The sequence below is a fragment of the Paramormyrops kingsleyae genome, chromosome 1 (assembly GCF_048594095.1).
Source record: "Paramormyrops kingsleyae isolate MSU_618 chromosome 1, PKINGS_0.4, whole genome shotgun sequence".
Classification (NCBI taxonomy): domain Eukaryota; kingdom Metazoa; phylum Chordata; class Actinopteri; order Osteoglossiformes; family Mormyridae; genus Paramormyrops; species Paramormyrops kingsleyae.
Genome location: NC_132797.1, coordinates 3,305,761 through 3,320,025, shown reverse-complemented (window position 1 = coordinate 3,320,025; position 14,265 = coordinate 3,305,761). Strand labels below are relative to the sequence as shown.

At 49.6% G+C, this 14,265-nt stretch overlaps 2 protein-coding genes across 2 annotated transcripts; one reads left to right on the top strand and one right to left on the bottom strand.

Moving 5' to 3' along the window:
* Positions 1 to 109: 109 nt before the first annotated feature.
* Positions 110 to 5,928, top strand: agk (acylglycerol kinase). The gene is made up of 15 exons (XM_023825951.2): positions 110 to 503; positions 712 to 751; positions 896 to 975; positions 2,262 to 2,337; positions 2,425 to 2,517; positions 2,760 to 2,792; positions 2,885 to 2,979; positions 3,114 to 3,183; positions 3,432 to 3,511; positions 4,375 to 4,432; positions 4,555 to 4,702; positions 4,802 to 4,899; positions 5,119 to 5,189; positions 5,454 to 5,538; positions 5,625 to 5,928. The coding sequence occupies exons 1-15, from the start codon at positions 394 to 396 to the stop codon at positions 5,757 to 5,759; spliced, it is 1,272 nt and encodes a 423-aa protein (XP_023681719.1). The 5' UTR covers positions 110 to 393; the 3' UTR covers positions 5,760 to 5,928.
* A 799-nt stretch (positions 5,929 to 6,727) lies between these two features.
* Positions 6,728 to 14,209, bottom strand: dennd11 (DENN domain containing 11). The gene is made up of 9 exons (XM_072716420.1): positions 13,491 to 14,209; positions 11,850 to 11,949; positions 11,598 to 11,756; positions 10,719 to 10,881; positions 10,387 to 10,525; positions 9,445 to 9,576; positions 9,210 to 9,360; positions 9,022 to 9,090; positions 6,728 to 8,886 (listed from the first exon to the last, which is right to left on the bottom strand). The coding sequence occupies exons 1-9, from the start codon at positions 13,873 to 13,875 to the stop codon at positions 8,691 to 8,693; spliced, it is 1,494 nt and encodes a 497-aa protein (XP_072572521.1). The 5' UTR covers positions 13,876 to 14,209; the 3' UTR covers positions 6,728 to 8,690.
* Positions 14,210 to 14,265: the final 56 nt, after the last annotated feature.

Sequence of the window (14,265 nt, the reverse complement as noted above, 5' to 3'; positions counted from 1 at the left end):
GCGTGGTGTAATCTTGGTAAATGTAGTCCAATTTCGATTTTATTCACACACGTGTTCTATATTTCAATCATTATAAGAGGTTAAGATCAGTTTTGTTGGATTAACAATGATGATGCTTTGAAGTAATTGAAAATAATGTCGCAGTAAATGTAATTCAAAACACTTACACGGAGGATTTCTGAATATCTTTAGTAGGAACCAAGTAACATGGACAACGTTTCCTTCCAGGGAGGACAGTTTTAGCGACGCAACTATTATAAGTAGCAGTGTGAAGTGTGCATTAGAAGGTGTTACGGGTTCATGATCATTATAAAGTACGGTACGTCAATCGTGATGAACAACTCATTTTTGTGGAGGACAGATTTGTGTAAATAAATTTTTGTAATTAAGACCATGGCCCGTGTGGTGAAGGTCTTGAGAACTCTGCGAAATCACTGGAAGAAATCAACCTTCGCGTTTTGTGTTCTGTCATACGGAGGACACTGGCTCTACGGAAAACATTGGTAACCCTATAACAAATAATGCAATAATAAATGTAGGAAGATAGGTATTTTATGACATTAAAAGCATATAAAGCTTCTGCTTTAATTTTAGAGGAAAGACCCTTTAACTGGGTCTGTTATGACAACCTTGGAACTGTCAGTGACATTATGATTAATTTTTACAAAACCTTATGTATAATACAATATATGATGATTTAATGCTTTGCAGTGACAGCGTACTACGAAGGGAGGCTTGTCTCGAGGCCCGGGTGAGGATTACGTGTTACTGCCCTTTATATAGCTCTGTTGTCTTTGTTGGTGATACCGTCTCCTCCGCCACCTCATTATTTATACGTATATGTTTTCCATTACCAAAGAGTGCTATCTGAGTATGCTCATTTCCATTTATTCAGGAATTCGGCCGTCAGCTCATATTACCGCAGGAGCAGCTGAAAAAAGCCACTGTCATTCTTAATCCCGCCGCTTGCAATGGGTAAGTGCGTTATGTGCGTGCGTGATCATGTGTGTGACCTAATGTCCACTCTCACACTTGGGGACTCTGAGGCGAGTTCCTGCTAAGTTCTTGAGGTCTTAGGGCTGTCCCATTGTCAAATCGTCAATTGCAATAGGGCAGTCCTGCAGACATTTTGAGCCCTTTATGCACAATTTGTGTAAATACGCTTTTATGCAGACGTTGTCTCACTTGGCGGCCGCGTTCAAATGTGTACCGCAAGTATCCAAGGGTGTCCCATCCCTCAAATAAGCTGAGTGCAGCTTGAGTGATGTGCACTTTATCAACACTTTGGCAAATTCAGGATGGAAGCAGTCTTTGGATAAGTATATAGATCACAATGCACTGCATTAACATCAAACATGAGGAAATCTGCCGGCTAATCAGAGTCCAACATGCCTCCTAAGAAGTTTCAGTTTAAGTGTGAAGAGTTGTATAACTAATGTTTACATAGCCTGGGCTGCAGTGAAGAACAACACCAAACGCAACCAACACAAATGACAACATAGTCATAGTCTGTTTCTTGTTCTCTGCTTCGGATATCAAGTGTGTCCCATTGTTTCCAAGAAATCACTGCGCACTTCAGCTCTTTACATGCACTTGCACACTTTGCATCTTATGTCACCATACATCAGCACAGAGTGTAGTATCTCAGTGCACTTGCCCCTAAGTGGGGCAAATGAGACAAAGCCTTTGATTTTACTCACAGTTCCTAGTGTTGTGACATGAATCACAGGGCTACCAGGGGAAGCCCAGTACTGTCAATGATAAAGAAACCATTTCTTTTAGCTGTTGCTTAATGATGCTTCTTTGACAGAAAGAGCACATTGATTATCCGACAATTACCTCTCATCCACTTTGCAAGGCAAGACCTGGAACACGTCCATATTAGGCAGTCGGTCCCTTAAGTGCCTTGGCTGTGAAGAAAGTGTAAATCTTAAAATAAAAAGTCCCAAAACCACAATAGTAAAGAACATGTTTTGACGTTGTCAAGGTAACCTTGCAATGTGCTGTCCCATTCCTATTAATGCCATTTCGAGCCCCTGCGGCCTCTCACACCCAGTCACTTACCAGGTGACGTCAGTTAAGCCTGTGAGGGTTCAGGGTTTAGGCCTTGGGGGACATTGGGATTGGGCCTGTCTGTGTCTGTCTGTCTGTGTGTGTGTGTGTGCATGTGTGCTTGCCCACCTGCTCCAAAGAATGCAAAGCAGATGCTAATCACATTGCTAAGCACTGAAAGCGACCCCTCTTTCCTCTTCCTGTCGCAGGAAAGCTAACAAACTGTTTGAGAAGAACGCGGCCCCGATCTTGCACCTGGCTGGGGTTCAGGTGACACTTGTTAAGGTGCGTGTTGTTTCCTTGGTGTGGTTCTCCTGTGGTCACACGGTAGCCATGGCGACACGTAACCGTCTATTTCATGCTGCCATGCAGACAGACTATGAGGGTCAGGCCAAGAAGTTGTTGGAACTTCTGGAACACACTGACATGCTGATTGTTGCTGGGGGAGATGGAACCTTACAGGAGGTACTGTGTGACATTTACTGTACTTTTGCTGTCCTAAAATAGTGAAGTGACAAAACTGTGACATCATTCCTTGAGGGCAGGGGGTTCAATCTCCACTTCCCACATGGGGCCGAAGTCTGTTCTTCCTATGGGTTTCCTCCCACCATCTGAAGGATGCGGTTCTGCTGAATTAGTGCTTCTAAATGTCCCATAATTATCAAGAATGAATGTAATATGTTACATTGACCTCTTGCCATATACAGGTTATTACCGGTCTGCTCCGACGAAATGACCAAGTGAGTATTTTATCGATCGCTTCCATGGCTACCATTCAGATGGAACAAATCGTAGGCTGTTGACACAGATTTTCCCTGTCCCTGGAATACAGGATTCCTTCCGGAAAATTCCCATAGGATTCATTCCCCTGGGCTCCCAGAATTCCTTGAACCAGAGTCTGTATTTGCCGACGGACAACCTTGTGAAGTAAGTCCTCCCGCCCCTCCCCTTCCCATCACAGAACCAGGCAAGCACGGCATTCGTGCACGGATAGGTCACATGATCTCGCGCGGACACTAGCATGTGCCCTTGTGAGGGTGATGTTCTCCCCGTGTCCTCAGAAGCATCACATCAGCTGCGCTGTCGATCCTGAGGGGGGAGACGATGCCTCTGGATGTTCTGCAGATCAAGGTGATTCTGGGAGATGGTTGAAACACGGCAGCCAGAAAGTCGTGTGTATTACCGGAATGGCCGTAACCCAACAGTTGTATAGATGGTTGCTTTTGATGAAAGCCAAGTAAATGAAATAAAATGCAGTGTGTAGTGAGGTTAAAGAGGGAGGGTGTTATTCTGATGGATAGTTGTCCTGGCCTCTGAAACTGAACTTCGATGAGCAGACGTTGCATCGGTTTGTCTGTCTTCTGTCTGTACACCCACAGGGAGAGAAGGAGCAGCCTGTGTTTGCTCTGCTGGGAGTTCGCTGGGGCGCCTTCAGGGATGTGTCCACCTCCATCAGCAAGTAAGAGTAACTGCGGTGACAGACCCCCCCCACTGTACCTCCGGTGGTGGTTCTGTGCTGGGGGAATGCAGGTTTCCTTCAGGCAGCTACCAGCGGTACACCAGAAAAATATGTCCAGTAAACAAACAACAACAAACAAATTTATTTTTGTATAGCGCATTATCACAACATTACATTGTCCCAAAGCGCTTTACAGCATCCCCACCCAAAGCCCCCAGTGAGTAAGCCATAGGCGACAGTGGCAAGGAAAAACTCCCTAGAAGGAAGAAACCTTGGGAGGGACCAGACTCAAAGGGGGAGCCCATCCTCCAGGGGCCGGCAGGGAGAGTCAAATACAGTTTAGTCTGAAACACAAACGGGGAGCAGGGGGGAGATGACAAGCCGGTGCCACCACTCCCTCCAATCGCCAGGCAGCCAGAAGGCAGGGAGCGGGTCATACAAGGAAGGTGACACTGGCAGAACGGCAAGCTGGATGCACGGTCGTCATTGGCAGTGGCGACGTCACATGTTGCAGGGTGTGCTGGACATCTTGATAGATTGAAGGCTCCAGGTAGCACCACCCAGGAGAAGGTGGTGGAAATAAATGCAATTAGTCAAAGTAAGGGAGACTATAGGCAGTGCTAAAAGTTAGATGAGTGCAATATGAAGTGCAATGCTCCGGCAGATATGGCTATGGCAGCATAAGTAGGAGGGAGAGGCAGGTGGGAATGCAGGCATGGGGAGTCCCTGAAATGTCAGCACTCCACTCCCACAAGCAATTGTGAAGCTAGAGTGACAGCACTGTTTAAGCATCAGATAAAGATGTTTGCCCACTGGAAGGTTCTGAATGTCACTGCAATGTGGCTCATTTTCTTTATTGCCAGGTATTGGTATTTGGGTCCTTTGAAGACAAAAGCGGCGCACTGGTTCAGCACGCTAAGGGTCAGTAGGGGTCGCCAGTGAGTCAGCATCTTCCCTGGCTCTTTTGAGTTCTTTATGAGTTACTTTGTTCTTCTGTATGTGTTGTTTCCTGTCTCATTCTTTTCTGTTGCTCCCTGGGTCAGGAGTGGCCCCAGAACAAACAGGTGTCCCTCTCTTACTTGGGTCCGACCCCCCGCCCCCCAGACGAGCCCACAGAAAAGCCCCCCCGGCCCCCACTGCTTAACCGCATCATCCGCCGACTGAGGCTTTACTGGAGCCCCGCGGTGGAAGGTAATCCCCCCCCCCCCACTGTCACCAGGGAAGGCCAGCGGGGACCCCGGTTGGGGTGACCCCGGAGCTGCCTGATCACCTGCTCCTCTGTGCTCACAGAGCCTCCCCGGGAGGAGGAGCCGGAGGTCTGGGTGCAGGAGGAGGTCAGCACGGCAGAGCTGTCAATCAGCACGCTCAACAGGAACCCAGCGCTGGAGGTGAGGCTGCCTGACTGAGAGGTGTTGGGTAGCTGGTCTGCCACAGACCCCCAGTGGTGCTTCTTATCAGTGGGTTTTTGGTTCCTCTCCTAGTAACTAATGGATCATCACACACTTTTGCCAAGTGCCTTGTGTTGTGAAAGGCTCTATATAAAAATGACATTGATTTGAAGTTGTTGAGCACAAATGAAGAGCGGAATGACACTCTGTCCCCTTCAGCGTCCTCAGGACTCCATGCTGGTGTGTATGGAGCCCGACACTCTGACTGTGGGAGAGTTCATCACCATTGGGTGGGTGTCCGTCAGTGAACACAGGGATGGGGCCACAGGCCCCTGCTGAAAGCTGATTGGCTTCCAGAGTGCCCCCTCCCCTGTCACACAGATTCAAAGCATATCATTGGCTAAAAATAAGATTTGTCCCTCTGTATGAACTGTGGTCCCTGTAATGCCCCCAAAAATCCTAGAATTGCCCATGGATTATGGTATAATTACACATTATTTTTCTACAATAACGTGAGTGATTGATTCGTGTCCTCTAACTGCCCGCGGCCTCAGAACTGAGAAGACAGGGGACGGGCGTCTGTGCTCAGCCCGGGGACAGCAGGTTCAGGCGAGCGTGTGCAGAATCGGCCTGCCTAAGGTCAGTTACTCAAAAATCTTTAACATAAAACCCAACCTTTAACCGCACAGCTGTTAGATGACCTGCACTTCTCAACCTGTCCACAGGAGGGCGCCAGTTTCTATAACATCGATAACGAGCAGTATGAGGCTATGGCTGTGGAGGTGAGGCTCCTGCCACGGAAGCTGCGCTTCTTCTGCAGCGCCGAGCGGAGGGACCAGCTGCTGTCGGAGCCACACTGAGCAGCGGGGGGGTGGGCTGTCGCTGCCCCCCCAGCGTTAAGGGGCCCTGGCCCCCCGGAGCAGGCCTGGGAGGTCCAGAGGCGCCGGGGCCGTAGGGTGACGGACTGTCACCGATTCACCCGCTTTCATCTGGAAATAAAATCAAACCAATAAAACATGAACTACTTAATTTCTGTCTAGATTATGTCTGTAAAAACAAACTGTGCCCTTTGTTCCAGCCTTCCCCACAGAAGGATGTCGATTTCCGTGAGTTTCTGGAAAAGCACATATTTTAATCTACCGCTTAAACCCTGAGCAAAGAGCAGCCTTATGGGAGGCCGGCCGGGGGCTGTTAACTTTTCGAGCGGCGGCTTGCTGTGTGTATATTCAGGGCGTGACCTTCAGCACACATTGACTCTCATCACCTCACATCACCTGACACCTGCGTACAGCTGAAATTCCACTGCGGCTCACAGTTACCCAGCCGCACAGTTACCTGTGGCTGCCGCCACACAGCCATCGACAGGCAAACACTGCCGTTTGGCTCAGTGTGTCATTGCTGTGACACGCCTTCCTGTGCGAGAGGCTTCCATTCCCTCCAGGCTAGAATGAGCTCCTGCCAAGAGGGACCATCTCCGGCTGAACGTGACACAGGCTTCAAATGATTCACAAAGCATCATATGAACATCACTGGGCCGCTTTGTCCTTTTGATGTGATTGAGCTACATCACACTTTATTGATCTTGCAGACAATTGAAAGGGCCCTGAAGCGGCTGGGTCTTCTCTCTGAAATCACTATGGAGTCTGGGACTTCAACCAGGAGCCTACTGATCACTTCACTCCCTGCATTAGCATATTAGCATGTTGTTGTTCATGTTAAACCCCTTAATTCCATCATCACTCCCCCCCCCCCCCCATCTCTGGTTGTAAAATATGTCATCATTACGGCCGTTCATGTTCCAGAAGGAAGCAGTGAGACAAGCACAATGGATGCTTATGGCATCACCAGGTCCATATGTGAGTCGCTCGCTTTAATGAAACAAAGCGGTCTTATGAAGTACCGTGCATACAAAGATGACCTCTGACCCCGGCGTCACGCCAAGTACATGCTGGCGATTCCAGGTCATTCACGACAGAAATTACAGTTAGGGTTGGTCAGACTAAAACCACAATAAATATGTTATAGTTGGTGGTCTAACACTCACCAAGTGGCTAAATCAGCCTGTTACTTTAACTCACGATTTCCAGGTCACAGACGTATAGTTCAGGTCCAAAAAGCAAAAATCCAGATCAAGATTTTGTTTTCGACCAACCAGTTGAGTACTCAGTGACTAAGAATCTTTATATTCAACTGGTGGGTTGAATAAAAATCTTGGTCTGGATTTTTGCTTTCTGGACCTGAACCGTACCTCTGACAAGTTATATCCAGTATAACTGGCAGTTTGAGGGTCACATTAACACATATATATTGTGCAAAAACATGTATCTTTACAGTCATTATGTAAAAATAACGTATAACATCTCCATGTCTCTGACAACATACAAATTAAAACTGTACTGTACACTCATCTCCAACTTGTGGATTCACACTATTCGTTTCCCTCAGCATTGAATGGCTAGTATTTAATAAGTAGTATATATTTAATACTTTCTTAAAGTACATCTATTAGCATCCTCAGAAAAAGAGGAACCGTATCATAGGTACACGTATGGAGGGGAGCTGCTCTCGGCTCTTTACACACACCAGGAACAGGCTGGGTCCTCAGTGTGTGCACGCACACAAACATACGCACGCACACACACACACACACACACACACACACACACACACACGCACACGCGGGCACGCATCACAGGAATCTCTCAACCACAAGTCACAGCTGTTCCTCCTCGGATCTCACGCGGCCGCTTCTGCTTCTCTTCTCTTCTTCCTCTGTTGTCGTGACCTAGACTTTCCCGAGACTTTCACCAATTCCTGTTCCTGACAGGCACCTCTTTGCTGCCGTCTTTCCGGAGCATAGCAGGTCCTCTCAGAAAAACAGAATATTCCTCTTTTAACACTCTTCAGCTGGCGGGCTCTCCTGCACACTCCTCTGGAGAGAGGAATGATGAACCTGTTGTTTTTTGTTTTTGAAGAAAGGCTAGTTTGTACAAACGATAAGCTGAGGTCACAAGGGGGATTTGCTGCTGCGGTTTGTGCAAACCCGTCACATCAAGAAGCGGAACACCCCCCACCCCCAGCACAAAGAGATGTCACCAAAAAAGCAGAAAATTATTTTTAAAATGAGTCTTAAAATAACGATTTCAGGTGCGTACCGAGGGGGGGTGGGGGCTAGAAAAACATGCAGCTGTGAATTTGGTTTAGTCACAAGGACAAGTTGAAAATCTCCCACAGTAAGACAACTGAAACTAGACTACAATTCCCAGAAGCCCACGGCAATCCATACAGATCACACCATAGGCCCAGTATTCCATACAATCAGTTGGCCGAGAAGAAACCATAAAGCGAGACTATACTTTCAGAGTCGGCAGTACTTGTGACGCAAGTAGCTGGAAGAGGCACATTAAATGGGGTGACATGTTGATGCTGTCCCCTCGTTATTCTAATCTTCTCGCTGACACTTCAGCAGACGTGAGAGGGACCCGAAGATTGGTCACTCCAGGTCAAACTACAGACGCACTGGCCGCTAGACCAACGCACTTAGCTGATTTCATACTAGGCAGGCTGCATGTCAAACGGCTTCACGTTCGGGGCACAGGCAGGGCCAGTCTCAGGGCTGGTTAGAGGAGGCTGTGGCTACACAGGGAGACAGTCTGTGAGCCACATAGGCACCCAGGAAGGTGCTTCTTTCCAAGTTCTGGGTCACCTAGCAGGAGAGGATTAGAGTTTCCGGAGGGAAAGGCGGTTTCTCCAGGACGGGATAGAGAGGATGACGGCGGCGGCTCCCAGCTTCAGTGGCAGCAGGGGTTGTCGATGACAAGCATGGCGTCGATGCCATAGAGCTCCAGAAGGTCCACCAGAAAGCCCTGGTCGCCCTGGGGGTCCAGGCCCATGGCTCGCACGTGCTCTGCCGTGAGGGTGGGGTCCACGCTGCTCGCCACCTCAGACAGCGTCTGGAAGATCCGGTTGTTTAGCTCCATGAAGAACCTGTTGCAGATAGAGGAGGAGCTTCAGTAACACAGTGCAGAGCTGGTCCAAACATCCAGTACGTAGGAGAACCCTTGGCATTGACCTCTGGTAAGAGATACACAGCCAGTCAATTCTTGGAGGGCATCTACTCACAGGATGAAGAGGTCCTCTTCACTGGAGGAACAGTCTCCATCCACTTCCTGTGAGTATAACAGCATCTGTCTGAAGAGATCATCATCATCTTCATCATTGTAGTCACTGTCATCATTGTCATCATGATCATCATCATAGTCACTCTCGTCATCATAATCATCATCACTGTCGTCACCATCCAGTCCTACCTCTGCTCTGTGAGCTTTCTGTACTTCTCCCGGTCCGCACTGTTGAGCCGTAGCATCGGCTGCAGGCTCTCTCTGTGCGTCTTCACGTTCTGGTTGTCGACGTAAACGTCATACAACTCCTTCTTCTCCTCGAATATCTTCTCTGTGGTGCCTTCAGGAGAAAACACGCCAGAGGCGGACCGTGAGCATTCAGGTGGTCCTCAACCGACCGCCCCGGCCAGAGGTCGGAACTCACAGGCCACGTAGGACATCTCGGTCTCCAGGGCGGCGATGTCAGCCACGTTGATGTAAAAGAAGGGGCGGAACTCCGGCACTGAGACCTCCATCCGCGGAAGGGAGATGTTGGCCAGGCAACAGCAGCAGTACACTGGGGGCAGTAATCAGGATTCATGGTTCACAACGTTCAACATCAAATTCAGTGCTTCTTAATACCGTTTTTATAACCTCAGCAAAAACAAAAATAGCAGGGTGTGTGACAGAGAGGAAGCACATCAGGCAGGATATGAGCAGTAGTCTCACAAGGTAGTACAGGCTCAAAAATCCATCAATCAAAAAATCGAAATATTTTAGATGGGGTCCAAATGGGAAGGTTCTGTGCAGCCAGCAGACCTTTCCAGGGTGGTGACCCCCCCACTGCTCTTTCCTACTTGAGTGGGACTCCACTTCAGGGGACACTCGCCCCCTCCCCCCACCCACCCCGTTCTTGGATTTTAGAGATTTTCAAAAATGTATCAGAAATACTCCCAGCACTTGCTAAACCTATTTTAAGATTTTATGGATTCCAGAGGAACCCCAGTAACAGCCGTGGGCGAAGCCAGTCCCTTGACATTTCGGTGTCAAAGCAGAACCCACAGCGGGCGGCCCGCATGGCATACGGCGCCCACGGCACCCACGGCGCCCACGGCACCCACGGCGCCCACGGCACCCACGGCGCCCACGGCACCCATGCCTCACACAAGCACCTGCACATGTAATGTAAACTGTTCACGTTTTTTTGTGACTGCACTAGTTATTGCATTAACGATATTTGTTTACACATCCAGGGACTGGGAGAGGAAGGAAATCACGTTTGTTCATTCTTTATTTCGTCAGGGTCCTTGTCGAACATAATAGGTGAATATACTGCATGTGTGTGCATGTGTGTGCATGGGTGTGCGGGCAGACAGACAGCGCTCACCTCTGTAGCACACCACTCCTACAGGCGGGGGCGAGAAAATGACGATGCGTTTCCGAAGCAGGGCGAACTTCCACAGCACCATGATTTGCTCCCCAAAGAAGCGGATGAACTGAGACATGCAGCCAGCCGGGTGTGTGATCTGTGGGGGGGGGGGATGGGGGGGGGGATGTGGGGGGGGGGGGATGGGGGGGGGGTGGGGTGATTCGGTCAATCGCCAGGTCAATCCCAGTAGGATTGAAATACACCGAACCGTGTTGACAGGAAAATCTCTGGATACAGCCATCAGTCCGACTGCTGAACATAAAAATACGACAGTAAAATTCGGCACCCACCTTCATCTCTGGGTTCATGCAACAGCGGCCATGAGGGGGCGCCGTGGAGGTGCTGGTAGGACAGGTAGTGACCAGGCCGTTCCCTCCCAGAGGCAGCACCGCCTTCTTGTCCTCGTAGAAGGCCTCCAGTGGCGAGTACTGTCCCGGACACTGAAGCTGATGCCTATGTAAAAAGAGCCATGGGGTAGTCAGGGGTCTTTATTGACACCTGGCGATCTAGGATGAAGCTATGGTCAAGACCTCGGATCTGAGTCACTGCTCAAAGGCACACAGTCTGCACTGAAAAGTAAACAAAAATTAGCTCAGTATCGATTTTATGGTGTGATTAAGACACTAAACAAATATTTCGACACCAGCCACAGTCATTATTTGTATGAACTGCATTATTTTGCAGTTAAAGACAATTTTACCTTATCATGATGTGCATTATATACCTGGAATGATTTTCACAAGAAATATCTGAACAAACTTCCACTTAACTAGATCAGAGACATTTGTTTCTGCTGGAAATATGAAGGTGCAAAAACTTTTTTTGTAAACCGTGACCATCTATGCAGGTGTCTACCGTCAGTCAGTCTGCCTAAACTCTTCTAAAAGGTCCCTCCTATTCTGTGCCCCCCATTCCCTGATCATTTCTAACGCTGGTTTTCCATTATTCCATGGTGGTTTTAAGAAGTAAAATTTGCGCAAGCCAGCTTTCAACTGCCTGTGATCCAGTGACCAAGCCAAGGCCCAAATGAACCGATTCGTGTGGCAGACTTTCGCCTCAAAGGCACCGGAGTTTAACATGGACTCCTGAGCTGGTAGCTGTGCTGGAAAGACAGAAGAAACAGCGATGTGGACCAGAAGAGGGGAGGGCAAGGGGAGAGTGTCACCCACCTGACCTGGTTCTCCAGGAAATGCATGTAACGATACAGTAGGGTGTAGGACGGGGTTAGAATGCCCACAGACTTCATACGCGCGCCTCTCTCCAGCTCGCTCTCCACGGGCATGTTGGCAAAACACGCCAGGCCAAAGAAGCAGCCCTTCCGGAAATATCTAGAAAGAGATGGGGGGGGGGGGGGGGGGAGATTGGTGGGTGGCTGTGGAGTGGCATGCGGTGCGTGCGTGTTCCGGAAGGGGGGCCCTTACATGAAGTCATTGGCGATTCGATGGGAGCCGCTGGCCATCGACTTGAACTCCACCCCTTCCAGGTTCACATCTGGGGGCAAACACCACTCCACCATGTTTCCTGTCAGCACAATGAGCACAGCCATGATACGGAGATCAGGGCAGCACAGAGCAAAACGCAGCCCATCATTACCCAACGTCAAAGGCACCCATCAGACACAGGAAACCCCCTCCGCCGTTCCCTCAAACACTTTTCAGAGTAACTTCACAATCACACGCAAATGAAAAGGGAAGTTAGGGGATAAAATCAAACGCAATCCTGGGGTCTCCATTTGTCACACGTCACACCGATGTGCAGTGCTCTCCTTCAGCACAGTGAGCATGAAGGCCAGCTTTTACGGGCCAGGCGGGTCCATTATGAAGAGGCGGGGGAGGGGGGGAAGAGACCACACAGCTCCGCACAGTCATGCCAGAGATCCTGTCGGACCAGCTAGGAGATCGACACATGTCCTGCACAGCATATCAAGTACAAAAGACAAAGCAAAATAGTACCAGTATCTGGGTGATCATTTGCATTTGAATTTGCAGCTTTTAATTAAAATGTGAAACCCAATCCATTCCTTTCAAACCTTTCCAATTAGGCCCTCTGCGGTCGAGTGCTAATCGTGCAAGGAGGAGGGTAAGGAAAGGGTGCAAGACGCACTAGTGAGTACAAGTCACCTTGAGAGTCTGTCCTGTAAATATATGAAAAGTAATTTTCAAAATGTGGCACACCTACACCACTGAGGATTTAAGTGGCCTATGATTTAAAATGTTTTAAACAACTGATGCGTCCTACAGTGAGCACAGTAAGTGGCCGTGAATGAAGAAGTCATTAAACAATCTGACGTCCAGACGTCGGCGCGTCTCCCTCATTAAAAATGAAAGGCGGAGTAATGGATCGGAGAGCTAGAGATCTGATAACTGGAATGGCGTCCCGTGACGCCTGAGTCACTCGGCTCCCTCGGGAAACGCGGCACGCCCCCGCGCGCGTGCACGCGCACAGGTATTTAGCCAACGCGCGAGTGCAATTCGCAGCTGCGGTCGGTCGCGTGGCCTCGGTTCCCCCCGACGTCACAACGTCCTGGGCACGAGCTGAGGCGCAGCTCACGTGGAAAAGCCCTTCCACCTGGCAAAGGTTCGGTCACCGCGGGTCCGGCATCCGGCACGCTGACGAGCGGCGGCTATTTATAATCCAAGCAAAACATGTAATGCATCTCCAGGCAAACCAAACAGATAGATTATGTCCCTTTCTCACACTGCACCGCGTTACAATACCCCACTGTACCCAGTAACCATTCCGAGAGCAATAACAGTTGCTTTGGTGTTTAGTTACTGGGCTCGTGATCAGCTAGACAGTCGTGGCACCCTGGAGCAACTGCTGAGTTTGTTTTAGACAGATAAACACAGCAACAAGAGGGGCAACAAAGGTCACAGAAAAAGCATACTATATATAAAACACAAAAGATAAACATACGAGCTACGCAAGACAAACATACTGACAATTTCAGGTTAATTGACTACTGATCTGTAGATTCCGCTGTGAGGTATAGTCAGCCTAACCGTTTATGGAGATACCCACTGCATCTTTAGCAAGTTTTATGTAAGATCCCCTTTACTCACCTGATCGTGTATCAAAGGTTACCACAAAAACAGCCACGATTTGGTCCTTTTCCTCCCACTCAGACAGTCTGCGGTCTTTGTCGGACACCGCTCCCCATCCAGAAAGCGTGCCATCTCCCTTAGCAGGGCATTTATTTTCCCATCCCGATCCGTTATACACGGAGCCTGCACAGGTGGTTGCCTCCCCGCCACCGACACCCGGGACAGGCACCGGACCCCCGGTGCTCGCAGTCCAGCCGGCGCCAGGGGCGGTACTGCCCCCCGACCTGCAGTTAGCGGGACCTGCTTCGGACTCATCCCTCTGCCTGGGAGCCAAAGTCGGCGGCTCCCCCGACGGAACCTCCTCCCAGTCGAGCAGCGGAGCATGGTCCGACTGCTCCACCATCGTCACCGGGACCTGTCCTCTGATATCCAGATAACACGAGAAAACAAGCCGAGAGAAACGAATGTGTCGCAGCTAAGCTACAACCTCGCTATTGCGGCGCGCCAACCAGCAAAGGCGATCGCATTAAATAAACGGAGTCTTCTCTGAATCAACCAGCTGCTACATTACTGGATCCGGCGTCGGTTCTCCCGATCTCCGTCCGCCTAAGTATGGCCGGTTACAGAGATACGGTGCGCCGACCTGCCGGATGTTAGTGCGCAGCGCGATGGAGGCGCCGGACGAGCGCCCCCTGCCGCTCATGCATATTATATTACCCGCTGCAATGTCTGTTATTGGTACTTTAAATGAAATGGCCACGCGTCGTGTGTTCTAATCCATATGTATCTGTAG